This window comes from Rhinoderma darwinii, chromosome 4, assembly GCF_050947455.1.
Source record: "Rhinoderma darwinii isolate aRhiDar2 chromosome 4, aRhiDar2.hap1, whole genome shotgun sequence".
NCBI lineage: Eukaryota > Metazoa > Chordata > Amphibia > Anura > Rhinodermatidae > Rhinoderma > Rhinoderma darwinii.
In genome coordinates, this window is record NC_134690.1 from 283,867,564 (window position 1) to 283,885,896 (window position 18,333).

General features: G+C 41.1%; 1 protein-coding gene across 1 annotated transcript in view; it reads left to right on the forward strand.

Moving 5' to 3' along the window:
- Nucleotides 1–915: 915 nt before the first annotated feature.
- Nucleotides 916–18,333, forward strand: part of PLG (plasminogen) — a 107,376-nt gene continuing 89,958 nt past the window's right edge. The window contains exons 1-4 of the mRNA XM_075862560.1: nucleotides 916–1,030; nucleotides 6,872–7,007; nucleotides 9,961–10,067; nucleotides 17,858–17,972. Coding sequence (XP_075718675.1) covers nucleotides 982–1,030; nucleotides 6,872–7,007; nucleotides 9,961–10,067; nucleotides 17,858–17,972 — 407 coding nt within the window. The 5' untranslated portion in view covers nucleotides 916–981. The remainder of the gene's footprint in view (nucleotides 1,031–6,871; nucleotides 7,008–9,960; nucleotides 10,068–17,857; nucleotides 17,973–18,333) is intronic.

The window sequence follows — 18,333 nt, forward strand, 5'->3', positions numbered from 1 at the left end:
GCCCCATTGACTTCCTCAGTCTGGCTTTAGACCTAGAAATACATAGGTCCAGCCAGAATGAAGAAATGTCATGTTAGTAAAACCAATACGCTCCGCAGCACACATAACATCTACATAACATCTGCAGACTTCATTGCGGAATTTTGAATCTCCATTGAAGTCAATGGAGAAATTCCGCAATGAGTCCGCAACAAGTCCGCTACACGTCCGCAACAACCATTGTATGCTGCGGACACCAAATTCCGCACCGCAGCCTATGCTACGCAGCAGAATTGTCCGCAACGTGTAAACAAACACAACTAAAAAGCTGAGGAAGGCAATGGAGAAACATGTACGCTGCGGATTTCCGCTGCGGACTGTCCGCAGCGGAATTTCAGAGCAATTCCGCTACGTGTGGTCATGGCCTAATAGAGCAGCTATAGTAGCCGCTTACCTGACACCGCAGCTGCTCGTAATGCTTGTTATTCTTGCGGCATCAGGATATCACATGCTGAATGAATCTCCTAGTAAAAATAGTTGGTCATTAAGGGAGAGTCTCAGAAGATAGAATCATGTAATCATAAGAAAATCTGATTAATAAAAAAAGAGTTGTACAAAGAAGACCACATCTTTATTTTCAGAAGACAGGAAGTTTTTGGTTTTGGTATTGATTGTTGAATGCTTCCAAAATTGCTATCTTCAGGATACACATTTTGAAAATAATTATAATATTATCCATTTTGAGTACTGTGATTTTTTTTTACAAAGATTTATAGAGAAAAGATTTACACACTCCTCTTACCAAACATAGACCGTAAATAGGAGCTTACGACACTTCCTTTCAAGGCTATGTTTGAACAATTTAAAGCATAAGAATCCAGAGGTCACTTAGATAATGATTGATTAGAGCTTGCATCTCTGTTTGCGAAACTAATTTTTTTGTCCATCACCTAAAGTACATTTAAGTTAGAGTTCTCCACTCATTCTAAAAACTCACCTAAAATGTTCACTAACAAATCTGTGTTTCTCCTACTTTTCTTGCCTTGTGCAGGTAAGATAATTTGATTTTGTTTGTTAGATCTGCTTTTGGTGTTTAGTTTTTTCGTAATTTCACAAAATATTGTAATTTGAATGTTTACTTAGTTTATTTTTATTTTTTTTAGTCAATTCTTCTTTTTATTAAATATTTGTACTGTACCCAAGGTAGCCAAGATATTTAGAAAAATATGTGCATTACTCTTGTCACTATAATTGATGTATTGGCTATATGTTGATTTTAGTGTTTTCACACTGCACAATTCTATGTTCCATTGTTTAGAATGATACAGAAATGTAATTATGCTAAATATGCTGAGGAAAGAAAAGCAGTGTTACCCCCTCCTTTCTTGCATACACATGGGGCTCGTGGAGATGGGTAGCCCTGAGCTTGTCCATATTGCCCACGCAGTCAGGGAATAGCTGGGGCCTCCCTCTGACTGGGCTCCGTAGCAGTTGCCCGTATGGTATATTTATTGTAAGAATTTTTTTTTTTCTTCAAACATTGCACATAAACTGCACATGATTCATCTGGATTTAGTAAACCAGAGTGCCAATATAGGCATCTTTTTCAGACGCTAAGACATGGTTATTTAGCACATGCAACGAAACTATGGGACTTGCAGTCATCTCTAAATTGAGTTTTCCATACTTTCCAGTTCTGTTTCTGTATTGCAAGGACCATGTTTATGTATGTACAGATTTGTTGAATACATATATTTCAGCATCAGAAAGCTGCCACTAGGATATTGAAACTGAAAATGAATCTATAGAGGCCCCTTGATTTAAGAACCTTGTGTCCGTCTTCACCCCCTCATTTTAAAAGCCAAGACAATCCATAGAGAAAAAAAATAATATATATATATATATATATATATATATATATATATATATATATATATATATATATATATACACACACACTACCGTTCAAAAGTTTGGGGTCACCCAGACAATTTTGTGTTTTCCATGAAAACTCACTTATACTTATCAAATGAGTTGCAAAATTACTAGAAAATATAGTCAAGACATTGACAAGGTTAGAAATAATGATTTTTATTTGGAATAATAATTTTCTCCTTCAAACTGCTTTCATCAAAGAATGCTCCATTTGCAGCAATTACAGCATTGCAGACCTTTGGCATTCTAGCTGTTAATTTGCTGTGGTAATCGGTAGAAATTTCACCCCATGCTTCCAGAAGCCCCTCCCACAAGTTGGATTGTCTTGATGGGCACTTCTTGCGTACCATACGGTCAAGCTACTCCCACAACAGCTCTATGGGGTTGAGAACTGGTGACTGCGCTGGCCACTCCATTACAGATAGAATACTAGCTGACTGCTTCTTCCCTAAATAGTTCTTGCATAATTTGGAGGTGTGCTTTGGGTCATTGTCCTGTTGTAGTATGAAATTGGCTCCAATCAAGCGCTGTCCACAGGGTATGGCATGGCGTTGCAAAATGGAGTGATAGCCTTCCTTATTCAAAATCCCTTTTACCTTGTACAAATCTCCCACTTTACCAGCACCAAAGCAACCCCAGACCATCACATTACCTCCACCATGCTTGACAGATGGCGTCAGGCACTCTTCCAGCATCTTTTCAGTTGTTCTGCGTCTCACAAATGTTCTTCTGTGTGATCCAAACACCTCAAACTTCGATTCATCTGTCCATAACACTTTTTTCCAATCTTCCTCTGTCCAATGTCTGTGTGCTTTTGCCCATATTAATCTTTTCCTTTTATTAACCAGTCACAGATATGGCTTTTTCTTTGCCACTCTGCCCTGAAGACCAGCATCCCGGAGTTGCCTCTTCACTGTAGACGTTGACACTGGCGTTTTGCGGGTACTATTTAATGAAGCTGCCAGTTGAGGACCTGTGAGGCGTCTATTTCTCAAACTAGAGACTCTAATGTAATTGTCTTGTTGCTCAATTGTGCAGCGGGGCCTCCCACTTCTCTTTCTACTCTGGTTAGAGCCTGTTTGTGCTGTCCTCTGAAGGGAGTAGTACACACCGTTGTAGGAAATCTTCCGTTTCTTGGCAATTTCTCGCATGGAATAGCCTTCATTTCTAAAAACAAGAATAGACTGTCGAGTTTCACATAAAAGCTCTCTTTTTCTAGCCATTTTGAGAGTTTAATCGAACCCACAAATATAATGCTCCAGATTCTCAGCTAGCTCAAGGGAAGGTCAGTTTTATAGCTCCTCTAAACAGCAAAACTGTTTACAGCGGTGCTAACATAATTGCACAAGGGTTTTCAAGTGTTTTCTAATCATCCATTAGCCTTCTAACACAGTTAGCAAACACAATGTACCATTAGAACACTGGAGTGATGGTTGCTGGAAATGGGCCTCTATACACCTATGTAGATATTGCATTAAAAACCAGACGTTTGCAGCTAGAATAGTCATTTAGCACATTAACAATGTATAGAGTGTATTTCTGATTAATTTAATGTTATGTTCATTGAAAAAAACTGTGCTTTTGTTTCAAAAATAAGGAAATTCCTAAGTGACCCTAAACTTTTGAACGGTAGTGTATATATGTGTGTGTGTGTGTGTGTGTGTATGAAGAAAGAAGAATTTTCTTTATTATTGCAGTTTTCTTTTAAAATATTTAAAATATGAGGGCACATGATTAGTTGTCCATTTAGGGCATATGAAAATGGGTTGGCCAGATGGGGCAAACCCTGTAAGTTTTTTTTACCAAAAAATATGTAACGAACATTATTTCGTTAATTTTGGAGCTAGAACCACCATAATAAAAATATTATAAATATCATTTGGATCCTGAGTTACAGCCTGTTTTAAAGTCCAAAGCAGCATTCACAATTATCTGAGCTGAAATCTCACAGCATTCTCTGGTGGCACAATAATGTGCTCATTGTTTGCTGTGGTCATTAGCATTCTGTGGTGTGTATAATTTACTCATGCCAGAAAGTGCTCTTATATACAGTTCCTGTCAAATATTGCTCCCATGTACAGTGCCAAATAAATAATGTGTCCCCATACAATGCCTGCCAGATTGTACCCCAACATTACAGTGAATACCCTAATTCTCAGTTCCTCAGCCAGAGAGTGACCCATTAACAGTACCCAAGCCAGGTCTGTCATCATTAGCAGTGAGTATCCTCATACTTAATGCTTGCCAGAGTGTCCCGATGCTCGATGTCTGCCAGAGAGTGCCTCTTTACTCAGTTCCTGTCAGAGAATGCCACCATAATGAGTTCCTGCCATTGCATGCCCACATATACAGTGCCCCAGCCAGAGAGTGCCCCTCCATTAACGGTGCCTCATAGGAGAGTACACCCATTAACGGTGGCCCAGTAAGAAAGTGCCCCAGTTAAGTGCCCCCACCAGATGACCTCTGATACTGAGCTGTTCTTATAACTCCTGTGCCATTCCCAGTGGAAGTCAGCATAAATGGCTAATTTACATTATACTCCTGAATGAAGTAAGCTACTGAGCAGTAGCGTAGTAAGCAGGGGGGCAGTGGTCCCGGGCTCACTGAGATGGTGGGGCCCAGGGCAGGTCACCCAGCAGTGGTGTGTCCCGGTTTCAACTGTATCTGTATCCTCAGAATGCAGACACAGTTGAATCCAATGCTGGAGCAGGGAGCTGATGGCTCCTTGCTCCAGAATTCAATGTGCAATGCCAGCTCCAGCTGTGAGCGGCTCCATGCATACAGGTGCGATGTAGTGACGTCATTGCGCCTGTCTGCACAGAGCCACACACTACACAGAGCGGAGGAGCAGGGGGATCTCTGTCACATTCTATGTAGTGACGTCATCGAACCTGTCTGTGCAGAGCCACACACTGCACAGAGCAGAGGAGCAGAGGGATCTCTGCCACTCGTCGTGGGAAGGGGGATAGGTAAATACTTATTTTATTTTATTTTTTATTAGGCACTATTGGGCATTATACTTTGTGGTGGCACCTAAGGGGGCATTATACTGGGTATGGGGGCCGCAATTGGGACGTATACTGTATGGGGGCAGCTTTGGGGGCATTATAGTGTATGGGGCAGCTATGGGGGCATTATACTGTGTGAGGGCAGCTATGGGGCATTATAGTATATGAGGTCAGCTATGGGGGCATTATACTGTATAGGGCAGCTATGGGGGCATTATACTGTATGGGGCAACTATGGGGCATTACACTGTATGGGGCAGCTATGGGGGCATTAAACTGTGTGGGGCAGCTATGGAGGAATTTACATGTATGGGGCAGCTATTGGGGCATTATACTGCATGAGGCAGCTATGGGGGCATTATACTGTATGGGGCAGCTATGGGGGAATTAGCATGTATGGGGCAGCTATGGGGGCATTATATTGTATGGGGCAGCTATGGGGGCATTATACTGTATGAGGCAGCTATGGGGACATTATACTGTATGTGGGCAGCTATTGGATATTATACTGTATGTGGGCAGCTATGGGGTATTATACTGTGTGGGGCAGCTATGGGGGCATTATATTGTGTGGGAGGCACTATGAGGCATTTTACTGTGTAGGGGCAGCTATGGGGGCATTATACTGTATGTGGGCAGCTATGTGGTGTTATACTGTATGTGGGCAGCTATATTGCATTATACTATGTGGGAGGCACTATAGGGGCATTATACTGTGTAGGGACAGCTATAGGGGCATTATAATGTGTGCGGACAGTTATAGGGGCATTATACTATGTGAAGGGCAGCTATAGGGGCATTATTCTGTGTGGGGAGGCACTATAGAGGCATTATACTGTGTGGGGCAGCTATAGGGGCATTATAGTGTGGGGGCCACTAAGGGGTCATTATACTGTGTGGGGGTCACTAAGGGGTCATTATACTGTGTGGGGGCCAAGAAGTCATTAAACCATGAACTAAGGGTTCATTATAGTATGGGAGCATTATTTTGTGTGGGGGCAGCTATAGGGGCATTATACTACGTGGAGCACACTAAGGGGTCATTATACTGTGTGAGGGGCCCACTGGGTTGGGGCCCACTTAGATGTGTTTCGTCCCCCGTGTGCTAAACCCTTAGCTACGCCTCTGCTACTGAGCAATGTGAGAGATCATTGCAGACACTGTCCATGTTCAATTCTGAGGACACAAATATCAATGAAAGCACAGGCAGCTGGTTTACCTAGAAATGACCCTCGTGACATTGCACACCTCTGTTCTAGCTAAAACAAACTCTCCCAGATTGCATCTAAGCAAAGATCATTTTACTAGAAGAGATTAGTTAAAGGGGTTGTCTAGGTTGGAAAACTTGTTTTTTGCTCTGGAGGATATGTCCTGTTCTGCATTGCACACACAGCCCACTGATTTGAATGGGAACTGTGTATTATAAAATTTGCCCTAGGGTGGCATTACAGGGAAATTGAACAATTACTGCCAGGTTTCCTGCTGCAGAATTACTGCTGATTGCTGGGTGTCCTAGCGGGGGGGACACTTTCAGCTTATAGTCAATGGACCCTTCAAACAAGCAGGGATCGTCTAAATGGACAACCCCCATACGTTGTTAGGGAGGTGTTTCGATATGCTGTTGACTTTTTCTTATTTCAGCAAATAGAATTGTAAATTTCGTTTTCTGCTATAATACATTTTGTAACTCAGGATCAGTACAAGATAAGCAAAGTAAAGAGTATACTCAACTTATATATATACTTATATATATGGTCCTCCACATTGGGGTTAATATTACAATGTGTTGCATATGGCAGTTAAGAAGTTTTTAAATGTGTTCCCTGACCTAGAATCACCCTATTGCTGTTTTCTTCTGCCCTGTTATATGTGCCCTGCCCTGTTACTTGTGAATTAGAGTGTAAGCTTCAGAAGTCTGTAATAAAAAAAAAAATTCAATTGTGTGATAGTTTTAGGTAATGAACTCGATGCCTATGTAAAAACTGAAGGAGCATGGATGGTGGGAAGAGAAAGAGTATTTTACACAACAACAGATGATTTAGAATGTGCTAAAATGTGTGACGCCGAACAGAAGTTTACTTGTAGGTAAGTTGCTCATATAATGTAATTTATGTCCGAGGACAGATAACTGTACTGGCACAGGAACCATGGAGAGGCTCTGTGAACCTGCTCTATAAATATTTTTAATGTTGCAATTTTTTGTAAAATAGCTTTATCAATAGGAACAGGCTAACATTCTATTTTGTTAGCTCTCATGCACACGTCCTTTTATACAGCTGAAAAACAAGGAACGTTGAATAGAATGGGCGAGACGGATATTCATAAACTGACATGAATAGGACCTGCTCTGAGTTTTGCGAATCGGGCACATAGAACCGCAAAATAAAAACGGTTGTGTGCATGGTCCCATACAAATGAATGGGTCAGTGTGCTATCCGTTAAAAAAACGGATAGAACACTGAGGAAAAAAATTGATGTGTGCATGAGCCCTTGGAATATACACGCTCATGACATCCCCTTTCCATAAATTAACTTTTTTTTAAATAATACATTTTTGAACATATCTGGCATCATACAGTATAATAGGAATTCACATGATATGCAATTCTACTATGAACATCAGATAATATGCATATGTAGCCATCTTTATATTGACTTTTAAAGCATTAAATACACAGTGTCAAGAAGCTTTAACTTGACTTTTTCAATGACTTTCAATGGCTTTTGTTGTGTAATATCACGCTGCAGCAAGTTATCAGAATCAAGATAAACTTGGCTACATCTGTACTCCCCCTAGGACATATGATGCATGCAGATTGTTGGTACCCAGGTGCATAACTTTACATTTATCTACATTAAACTTCATTTGCCAAGTGGACGCCGAAACACTTATGCTGGGTTCACACAACCTATTTTCAGGCGTAAACGAGGCGTTTTACGCCTCGAATTACGCCTGAAAACTCGGCTCAAATACGTTGGCAAATATCTGCCCATTCATTTCAATGGGTTTGCCGACGTACTGTGCCGACGACCTGTAATTTTACGCGTCGCTGTCAAAAGACGGCGCGTAAAATAACAGCGTTGTCAAAAAAGTGCAGGACACTTCTTGGGACGTAATTTGAGCCGTTTTTTATTGACTTCAATGAAGAACAGCTCCAAATTACGGCCGTAATTGACGCCTCACAAAACGCGAGTACGAGCAATTACGTCTGAAATGCAGGAGCTATTTTCTCCTGAAAACAGCTCCGTAATTTCAGCTGTAATTGTCGTTATCATGTGCACATACCCATAGTGTATTCAAATCGTCTTGTAATTCACGAACATCTTCCATAGTCTGAACTATATTACATAGTAAGCTTGGTGTCCTCTGCAAAAATAGAAATAGTGCCATTAATCCCATCCTCTATATTATTAATAAATCAGTTGAATTATAGTGGTCCCAGCACTGAACTCTGGGGTATACCACTTATAACCGGGGACCATTCAGAGTAGGAATCATTTACCGCAACTCTCTGGATACAGTACTTGAGCCAATTCTCAATCCAATTACAAACTATACTTTCTAAACCTATAGTCCTTAATTTACCCATTAGACGTCTATGAGGGACAGTGTCAAATGCCTTTGCAAAGGCAAAAAACTCTATATCCACAGCGGCCCCTCTGTCTAGGCTTCTGCTCACCTCTTCATAAAAACAGATCAGGTTAGTTTGACAGCTTCTGTCCTTAGAAAAACCGTGCTGGCTGTCACTTAAAATACTATTGGGGTGTAAACACCCCAAAATACGCCTGAAAAGACGGTAGCTAAATGCCTACAAACATCTGCCCAGTGAATTTAATTGGAAAAACGGTGGTTCGTTCAGACGGGGCATTTTTTTACGCCGCCGTTTTAAAAAGAAGAAGGAGCATGTCACTTCGTGAGCCGTTTTTGGAGCTGTTCTTCATTGTGTCAATGGAAAAACAGCTCCAAAAATGTCTAGAAAAGACACCTCAAAAAACGTTTTCAGCTTCAAAAATGGCTGAAAATCAGAGGGTGTTTTCTCTGAAAACAGCTCCGTTGTTTCCTGCCATTTTTAACTGTGTGTGAACATACCCTCAGTGGAAAATCAGTGCCACAAACGCCTCAAGAAGTGACATGCTACTTCTTTTTATGAGGCTTCTTTTTACGAGGCGTTTTTTTTAATTCAGCTGCGTAAAAATAAGCCTCATGTAAACAGCACAGTGTATTTCTCATTGAACTCAATGGGAAGCTGTTTGCAGGCATTTTGCTAGTGTTTTTCAAGGCGTATTTCAAGGCGTTTATGCTCAGAAATACGCCTGAAAAAACGACGTGTGAACATACCCTTAGACGTGGCAGAATACTGCAGACACTGTCCGCACCAATACCGCACATAATCCGCGTAGCAGATTCCGTTGCGGATTTGGCTAAAATGTTAAGTAAAATGCTGCGGATTTGTCGTTGCGGATTCAGGAGGAGATCACACCCTGCTCTCTTTCAAACATTCCATCCCAGTCTGGGTATAGACCTTGACACACATAGGTCCAGCCAGAATGATGAAATATCATGTTCCAGAAAGCAATCCGCAACGCAATACACATTTCATCGGTGAATTTCATTGCGTAATTTTGAAACTCCATTGAAGTAAATGGAGAAATTCCGCAACAAGTACGCATCAATTCCGCAACAGACAGTGTATGCTGCGGACAGAAAATTCTGCACCGCAGCCTAAGGTCCGCAGTGGAGTTTTCTGCAACGTCTGCACGAAGATAACTAAAGAGGTGCGGAAACCAATGGACAAACTGTCTGCTGCGGATTTCCACTACGGACTGTCCGCAGCGGAATTCCACAGCAATTCCGCAACGTCTGAACGTGCCCTTAGGGTATTTAGGGCTATAGAGATTTGTTTTTCCCTAAACCCTTCGCTTGCTCAATTGTGTTTGCAGTAAGGTTCAACCAGATACATTCTTAATTTACCTTTTTACATTTCTTCCCTTTTCCTTTTCTGCAGTTTCAGTTAATTAAACCTAATGTTTCTTTCAGGTCATTTCTGTATAGCACGAAAATTCAATTTTGTGTTACACTCATGGACAACCAGAAATCATCACTTGTACAGAGACGAAATGATATAGCTTTGTATGAAAAAAAAAGTAAGTATTTAGTATAAAACAATCGCTTTAGAAAATGCAGAAATGGCTGATGCCGCACTGTGCACACCTCCTCTCTATGAGCGGGACTTGATAAATTCATAAATTTGCTTTCACTCACATGAAACATTTACAGGTTAAAAAATTTATGTTGGGTATGTTCACACGGGCTATTTTCGGATGCTGAAAAATCGGAAGCAGAACGCATTCAAACATCTGCCCATTGATTTCAATGGGAAAACCGGTGTTCTGTTCCGACAGGGCGTTATTTACGCGGCCGTTTCTCAAAACGGCCGTCTAAAAAAATGGCTGAGAAAAAGAAGTGCATGTCACTTCTTCAGCCGTTTTTGGAGCCGTTTTTCACAGACTCTATAGAAAAATAGCTCCAAAAACGTCCGTTAAAAACGACGCGAAAAACGCGACTTTGAATAAAAAACGTCTGAAAATCAGGAGCTGTTTTCCCGTGAAAGCAACTCTGTATTTTCAGACATTTTTGATTTTGTGTGTGCACATATCCTAATATGGGAAAACAGCTCCTGATTTTCAGACTTTTTTTTTAGCAACTCGCGTTTTTAGCAGCATTTTTGATCTGTTTTTCTATAGAGTCAATAAAAAACGGCTCCAATAACGGCTCAAGAAGGGACATGCACTTCTTTTTCATGGGCGTTTTTAATGCTGCCGTTTTGAAAAACGGCCCGCATAAAAAAACGGCCCGTTGGAACAGAACACCGTTTTTTCCCATTGAAATCAATGGCCAGATATTTGGAAGCGTTCTGTTTCTGATTTTTCGGCCGTTTTTCGTTCGTTTATGGCCCGAAAAAAAGCCGTGTGAACATACCCTAAGGGTATGTTCACACGGCGGGGGTCCGTAACGGCTGAAATTACGGGGATGTTTCAGCCTGAAAACATCCCCGTAATTTCAGCCGTACCGGCATGTGCAGGCGCTTGAACGCCGCGTCAATTACGGCCGTAATTAGCGCTGCTATTCATTGGAGTCAATGAATAGCGGCTCCAATTACGGCCAAAGAAGTGACAGGTCACTTCTTTGACGCGGGCGTCTATTTGCGCGCCGTCATTTGACAGCGGCGCGTAAATATACGCCTCGTGTGAACAGACAAACGTCTGCCCATTGCTTTCAATGGGCAGATGTTTGTCAGCGCTATTGAGGCGCTATTTTCGGGCGTAATTCGGGGCAAAAACGCCCGATTTACGTCCGTAAATAGGCCGTGTGAACATACCCTTATGCTAATCTTATAGTAAATCTGATATATATCCAAATTTTAATGCACTTGGGGTATGTTCACACGCTTACTAAAAAACGTCTGAAAATACAGAGCTGTTTTCAAGGGAAAACAGCTCCTGATTTTCAGCCGTTTTTTAAGCAAACTCGCGTTTTTCGCTGCGTTTTTTTAGGGCCGTTTTTGGAGCTGTTTTTCTATACAGTTAATGAAAAATGGGTCTAAAAACGGCTCAAAAAATGACATGTACTTCTTTTTCGCGTAAAAAAATGGCCGCGTAAAAAAACGTCCCGTCGGAACAGAACGCCATATTTCCCATTGAAATCAATGGGCAGATGTTTGGAGGCATTCTGCTTCAGATTTTTCAGCAGTTTTTTGGCCGTTTACAGCCTGAAAAACGGCAGAAAATAAGCCGTGTGAACATACCCTTACTGTTAAAATTCCATGAAATTCTGTGTGTATGTATGAAAGTTTCCCGGTTCTCCATAGAGATCTATTTGAGCTTCCTGTAATCTGCTGTGTTCCGTATGTTGGCTGTTCTGCATTGTAATATCTTTTTGTATGCTAATTACCATTCCCTATATAGTGGCAAGTGCATACATCAGGATTGGAGAGATTAGACAATTTGTTGACTCTGTCACTTAGATGTCTTTTTTCAACTGTACTTAATATATAACTATATAACTATGTTTATTCCATCTGGATCATGGAGATTATTGGTCTCTTCAGTTCTGGTGATTATGTAAAGATATGTGCATGAAGCCATAGGCATAAGGCTGGGTTCACATCTGAATTGTTTTTCGCTTTTCTGTTCCATCAAAGAACTGAAAAAAGGTAATAAATACTTACCGTATTTTTCAGACTATAAGGCGCAGTTTTCAGCAAGAATAAATCTTGCTAAAAAGTCCCTGCGTCTTATAGTCGGCAGTCAAGGGGCCCGGCAGCGCCGTGTCCCCTGACCTCTTCTTACTTAAACCCTTCCCGACCCATGATGTGCCGGCACATCATGGAGCGGGGAGGGGATGATGTTTGGAGCGGAGCGGGCTCAAACACTGAGCCCGCTCCATACACTGCAGGTGTCAGCTGTGTTTTACAGCTGACACGTTGCTCTTCCTGGCCGTTTAACTAGTTAAATGCTGCGGTCAATAGCGACCGCAGCATTTATAGGGGTCTTCCCAAGAAGAACATTTATGACATATCCTGTGGATATGTCATAAATTTCAGATAGATGCGGGTCCCACCTCTGGGACACGCACCTATCTCTAGAACGGGGCCCCCTAAACCCTGGTCTATCTTAACCGGCTCCGCTGTCTCCCGGTCACTACCTGGTTAGGTGGTCGGGAGTTACGGAAACAGCCGAGGGCTCACTGAGCTACGCTGTTTCCGTAACTCCCATAGAAGTGGATGGGAGTTATGGGAATAGCGTAGCACCGCGAGCTATGCTGTTTCCGGAACTCGGTAGCTACAAAAACAGCGTACATAGTTGAGTTACGGAAACAGCCAATCACAGGCTGCCGCGTCAGAAAAGAAGGTCGGACTAGAGGAAGAAGAGGTACTTGTCACCAAGACAACGACCGGGTACGTATGAAATGCTTTTTATTTTATTTTTAATCAGCAGCCTCTTTTCTCTATCAGTGATTGATAGAGACAAGTGGCTGCCGATTTGTATAATATTTTTGACCGGGTTCGGTCAAAACGGGTTCGGCCGAACCCGGTGAAGTTCGGATTCGCTGCGAACCGAACTTTTCCGGATGTTCGGACCGAAACCGGGTTCGGTTGTCCCGGTTTGCTCATCTCTAGTGACGATGTAAAAACACTATGGGGCGGTCACTAACGGGTTAAAACCCCTGAATCGTTATTTTTGGGTCACCATAGCGCTAAAAAGAATTAAATAAAAAGTGATTAAAAAAATCGCATGTAACAAATAATGGTTCTAAAAAAAACTCCAGCTCGCCCCGCAAAAAAAAAGCCCACATACCGCTTAAACGAGGAAAAAATATAAAAGTTATGGCTCTCAGAATGTGGTGAAACTGAACTAATTATTTTTTTAATCAATAGTTTTTTCTTTGTAAAAGTAGTAAATTCTGCAATTTTTTCCTATTTTCTATTCTAAAACTTGGGTGCGTCTTATAGTCAGGTGCGTCTTATAGTCCGAAAAATACGGTAAGTTAAAAAATCTGTTTCAATTTCAGTTTCGCTTCAGTTCAATTCCATTCAGTCAGGTTTAATTTGTTTTTGGGTGGTGTCAATAGCGCAGACTGCAGCGCTATATTTATGGTCCAAGAAAACAAACCTGACGGAACATGCGCATATATAAAATCTATGCGGGGCACACTCTAGTGACCAGCTAAATCCCATCCAGCCCCACAGGACATGTGCATAACTGATTAGTCAAAAATAGAGCCCAATAGATTTCATACTGATACAAACTGAAGCAAAAGTTTGTTTTTGGCTGTTCATCAAAAAAACCCTGAACATTTATGGTTCCATTGCTTTCTGTTTTTATTTATAAGGGACTGTTCACATCTGCATTGGAGGCTCAGTTAGGAACCTCTGTTGAGGCTTCGGCAGAGATTACCAGAAACAATAGTGCAGCATGCTGTGGTATTGTTTCTGATGAAACCACGGACAACCCGACGGAAAGCCGATGGAACCCAAATCATTATGACCCAAATAATCACATTTCTGATACTGAACGTGACAATTTGAAATGTAAGTTAAAGTGTATGTTCACAAATGCCAGAAGTCTAGCAAGCAAAATGGGGGAGATGGAGGCCTTGGTACTGGAGGACTCTTCTCATGACTGGGCTGTAAATCTACAGGGTTTTACACTGTTTCGGAAAGACAGGACAAATAGGAAAGGTGGTGGTGTATGTCTGTATGTGAGAAGTGATATGAAGGTGGTGGTGTATGTCTGTATGTGAGAAGCGATATGAAGGTGAGTGCGAAAGAGACAATAGTGGGTGGAGGTTGAATCCTTGTGGGTGGAATTACAAAGGGAGGTAAACACTGAAAAAAATTACTTTTGGTGTAATCTATAGACCCCCCCCAATATAACTGAGGAGATTGAAGGTCAGCTATATAAACACATAGAGCAGGCTGCACAGGCGGGTACTGTAGTGATAATGGGAGATTTTAATTACAGGGATATTAATTGGTGTCATGGTCAGCAACAACTGCAAAAGGGAGACATTTCCTCAACCTGTTGCAGGAAGATTTTATGGGCCAGTTTGTGGAAGACCTGACTAGTGGTGAATCTCTGTTGGATCTGGTCATTTCTAATAATGCAGAGCTTGTTGGGAATGTCAATGTTCGTGAAAACCTCGGTAACAGTGATCACAATATAGTTACATTTTACCTATACTGTGAAAAACAAAGACAGGCTGGGAGGGCAAAACCGCTTAAATTTAAGAATGCCAATTTCCCCAGGATGAGAGCTGCAATTCAGAACATAGACTGGGAACAACTAATGTCAAATAATGTCAAATAATGGTACAAATGATAAATGGGAGATCTTAAAATCCACTTTGTATAAATATAGTGCAAAATTTATTATAGGTAACAAGTATAAACAACTAAAATTAAACCCCACATGGCTTACACCTTCTGTAAAAAAGGCAATACATGACAAAAAAATGGCCATTTGAAAAATTCAAATCTGATGGTACAGATGTAGCCGTTGTAAATTACAAAGAGCTTATTAAAATCTGCAAAAAAGTAATAATATCAGCAAAATACAAAATTGGATAGTAAAACATATCCCAAGAAATTCTTCAAGTATATAAATGCAAAAAAGCCAAGGTCTGAACATGTAGGATACCTAAATAGTGGTAATGGGGAGTTGGTCACAGGGGATCAAGAGAAGGCAGAGTTACTAAATGGGTTCTTCAGCTCTGCATATACAACAGAAGAAAGAGCAGCTGATGTAGCCGGTGCCAGTGCTGTTAATACATCGATTAATATAGTTAAGTGGCTGAATGTAGCTATGGTCAAAGCTAAATTAAATAAAATAAATGTGCACAAGGCTACAGGACCAGATAGGTTACACCCTAGAGTATTTAAAGAACTTAGTTCAGTTATTTCTGTCCCCCTCTTTATAATATTCAGAGATTCTCTAGTGACTGGTATAGTGCCAAGGGACTGGCGCAGGGCAAATGTGGTGCCTATTTTCAAAAAGGGCTCTAGGTCTTCCACGGGTAATTATAGACCAGTAAGCTTAACATCCATCGTGGGAAATTTTTTTAGGGGCTATTGGGGGACTATATACAGGATTATGTGACAAAAAAATAGTATTATAAAGGACAGCTAGCACGGTTTTACTAAGGACAGAAGCTGTCAAACCAACCTGATTTGTTTTTATAAAGAGGTGAGCAGAAGCCTAGACAGAAGGGCTGCTGTGGATATAGTGTTTTTGGACTTTGCAAAGGCATTTGACACTGTCCCTTATAGACGCCTAATGGGTAAATTAAGGACTATAGGTTTAGAAATTCTAATTTGTAATTTGGATTGAGAATTGGCTCAATGACTGTATTCAAAGAGTTATGGTCAATGATTCCTACTCTGAATGGTCACCGGTTATAAGTGGTGTTCCCCAGGGTTCAGTGCTGGGACCACTATCATTCAACTTATTTATTAATGATATAGAGGATGGGATTAATATCCCTATTTCTATGACACCAAGCTATGTAGTATTGTTCAGTCTATGGAAGATGTTCATAAATTGCAACCTGATTTGGACACGCTAAGTGTTTGGGCATCCACTTGGCAAATGAGGTTTAATGTAGATAAATGTAAAGTTATGTATCTGGGTACCAACCATCTGCATGCATCATATGTCCTAGGGGGAGCTGCACTGGAAGAGTCACTTGTTGAGAAGGATCTGGGTGTACTTCTAGACCATAAAATAAATAACAGCATGCAATGTCAGTCAGCTGCTTCTAAGGCCAGCAAGATATTGTCGTGTATTAAAAGAGGCATGGACTCACGGAACAGGGATATAATATTACCACTGTACAATGAATTAGTGCGGCCTCATCTAGAATATGCAGTTCAGTTCTGGGCTCCAGTTCATAGAAAGGATGCACTGGAGTTAGAAAAAATACAAAGAAGAGCAACTAAACTAATAAGGGGCATGGAGGATCTTAGTTAAAATAGATTAAAATAATGAAACCTATTTAGCCTTGAAAAGAGATGACTAAGGGGGGACATGATTAATTTGTATAAATATATGAATGGCACATACAAAAAAAAAAAAGTGGAATCCTGTTCCATGTAAAACCCCCATCAAAAAACAAGGGGTCACTCCCTCCGTCTGGAGAAAAAAAAAGGTTCAATCTGCAGAGGGGACCAGCCTTCTTAAACTTTGAGAACTGTGAATCTGTGGAATAGCCTACCGAAGGAGCTGGTCACAAAAGGGTTAGATAAGAACGAAAAAATATCAGTTCCTATATGAATGTGTAGAATTCTTGTTTAATCCCTTTCATTTTCCCATGCCTTGGTTGAATTTGATGGACATGTGTCTTTTTTCAACCGTATTAACTATGTAACTTTGTAACCCATTAAAGTCAATGGATTTCATCGGCTACCGGTGGTATCTGTGGTGGAACGGAACAGTCGCTTATGGTTTGCCCTTCTTCTGCTCCACTGATGAGCAGAACAACGGAAACCTACAACGCACATGTGAGCATAGCCTTATCCGTCAAATAAAATAAGGATCCATTTAAAATGGAATCCAGACACAGATGTGAACCTAGCCAAAGTGGAATGTATGAACTCATCCTGAACTTTTGTTTTTAGAGGCTGTGGTGCAGTTCAGGCTCTGCTTGGGTCAGACTTTTAGCGACAAACAGGGTTGATAACTGTCCGCAGATGGACGGACTGTCCGCAAAAAACAAGCATTTTGTTTTTTTCTGCCATCCAGTGTCCAGAACAAAAAACACTGTCTGTGATTTCGTTTTCATCCCCTAAAACATTGCACTGCGTTTGCGCCAAAACGTACATGCGCAGTGCAAACAAGGGAAGAGTAGGTCGGACCGGCACCGACCTTACTCAGACCGCCGCCGCACCATTCACTTGGCTCCGTCTGCCCTCCATCTGCTCCTAAATGAGAGTGACATAAGGCAGAGCGGAGTGTGGACTGGGGTGGTGGGATACAGGAGTGAGTGAGTGGTGAGTGATTCAGACCAATCACAGCCCCGCTTGCAGCTTTACCGCGCTAAGTTAGGGTGGAAGAGCAACACGCGGGGCTGTGATTGGTGAGTCACTCCTAGCACATTGCACAGGCAATGATTTTGTAATGTGTCCATAAAAATTTTGGTCTGTCTGTGCTTTTTAGCTCAGTTGTCCAGAAATTACTGAAGTGGAGGTTGGCAACCCTGGCGACAAACGTTTGCATTTTTTACACTATATTTTTTTATGCAAAATTGTGTGAAGGTGCCTATAAAAGTGTAACGTGCTGGGTGGCATTTTTGCAATATGCCAGTTATTTTCTTTCATAAAGTATAGAGGTATGGGGATATAATTGCCATTTACAAATGTGTATTATTTATTTTATAGTCTTCCTCGATTACTGCATCACAGGAGATGGAAAAAACTACAGGGGAACAGAATGCAAAACACGTTCTGGGAAAACATGCCAGGAATGGACAGCAACCACTCCTCACACACCAAAGTATAGAACAAAGATGTTCAGTTTATGTATAAGTGGATAATACACTAATTAGCATAAGATTGTTTCCATTTTTAATTTTAAAGCTTTATTTCCATTACAAATAATGTTCAGTGTTCACTTCATTGTAGAAAAATTGTATGAATCTTTTTGCATGCCATCATAAGAAGGTGGTTTAATTTTTCCTGAATTAATCTAAAATGAAGAAATAATCTACATACTTGTGTATACAGAGCAGCTGTATTTAGCGGTGAATCCTGTATACGTCAGGTCATTGGAACCGATGGGTTCAGTGTCAGGAGATCCTGCGTCTCTAACACTCAGGATCGAGCTGTTACCGATCACATCTTCATAACTTAGGGCA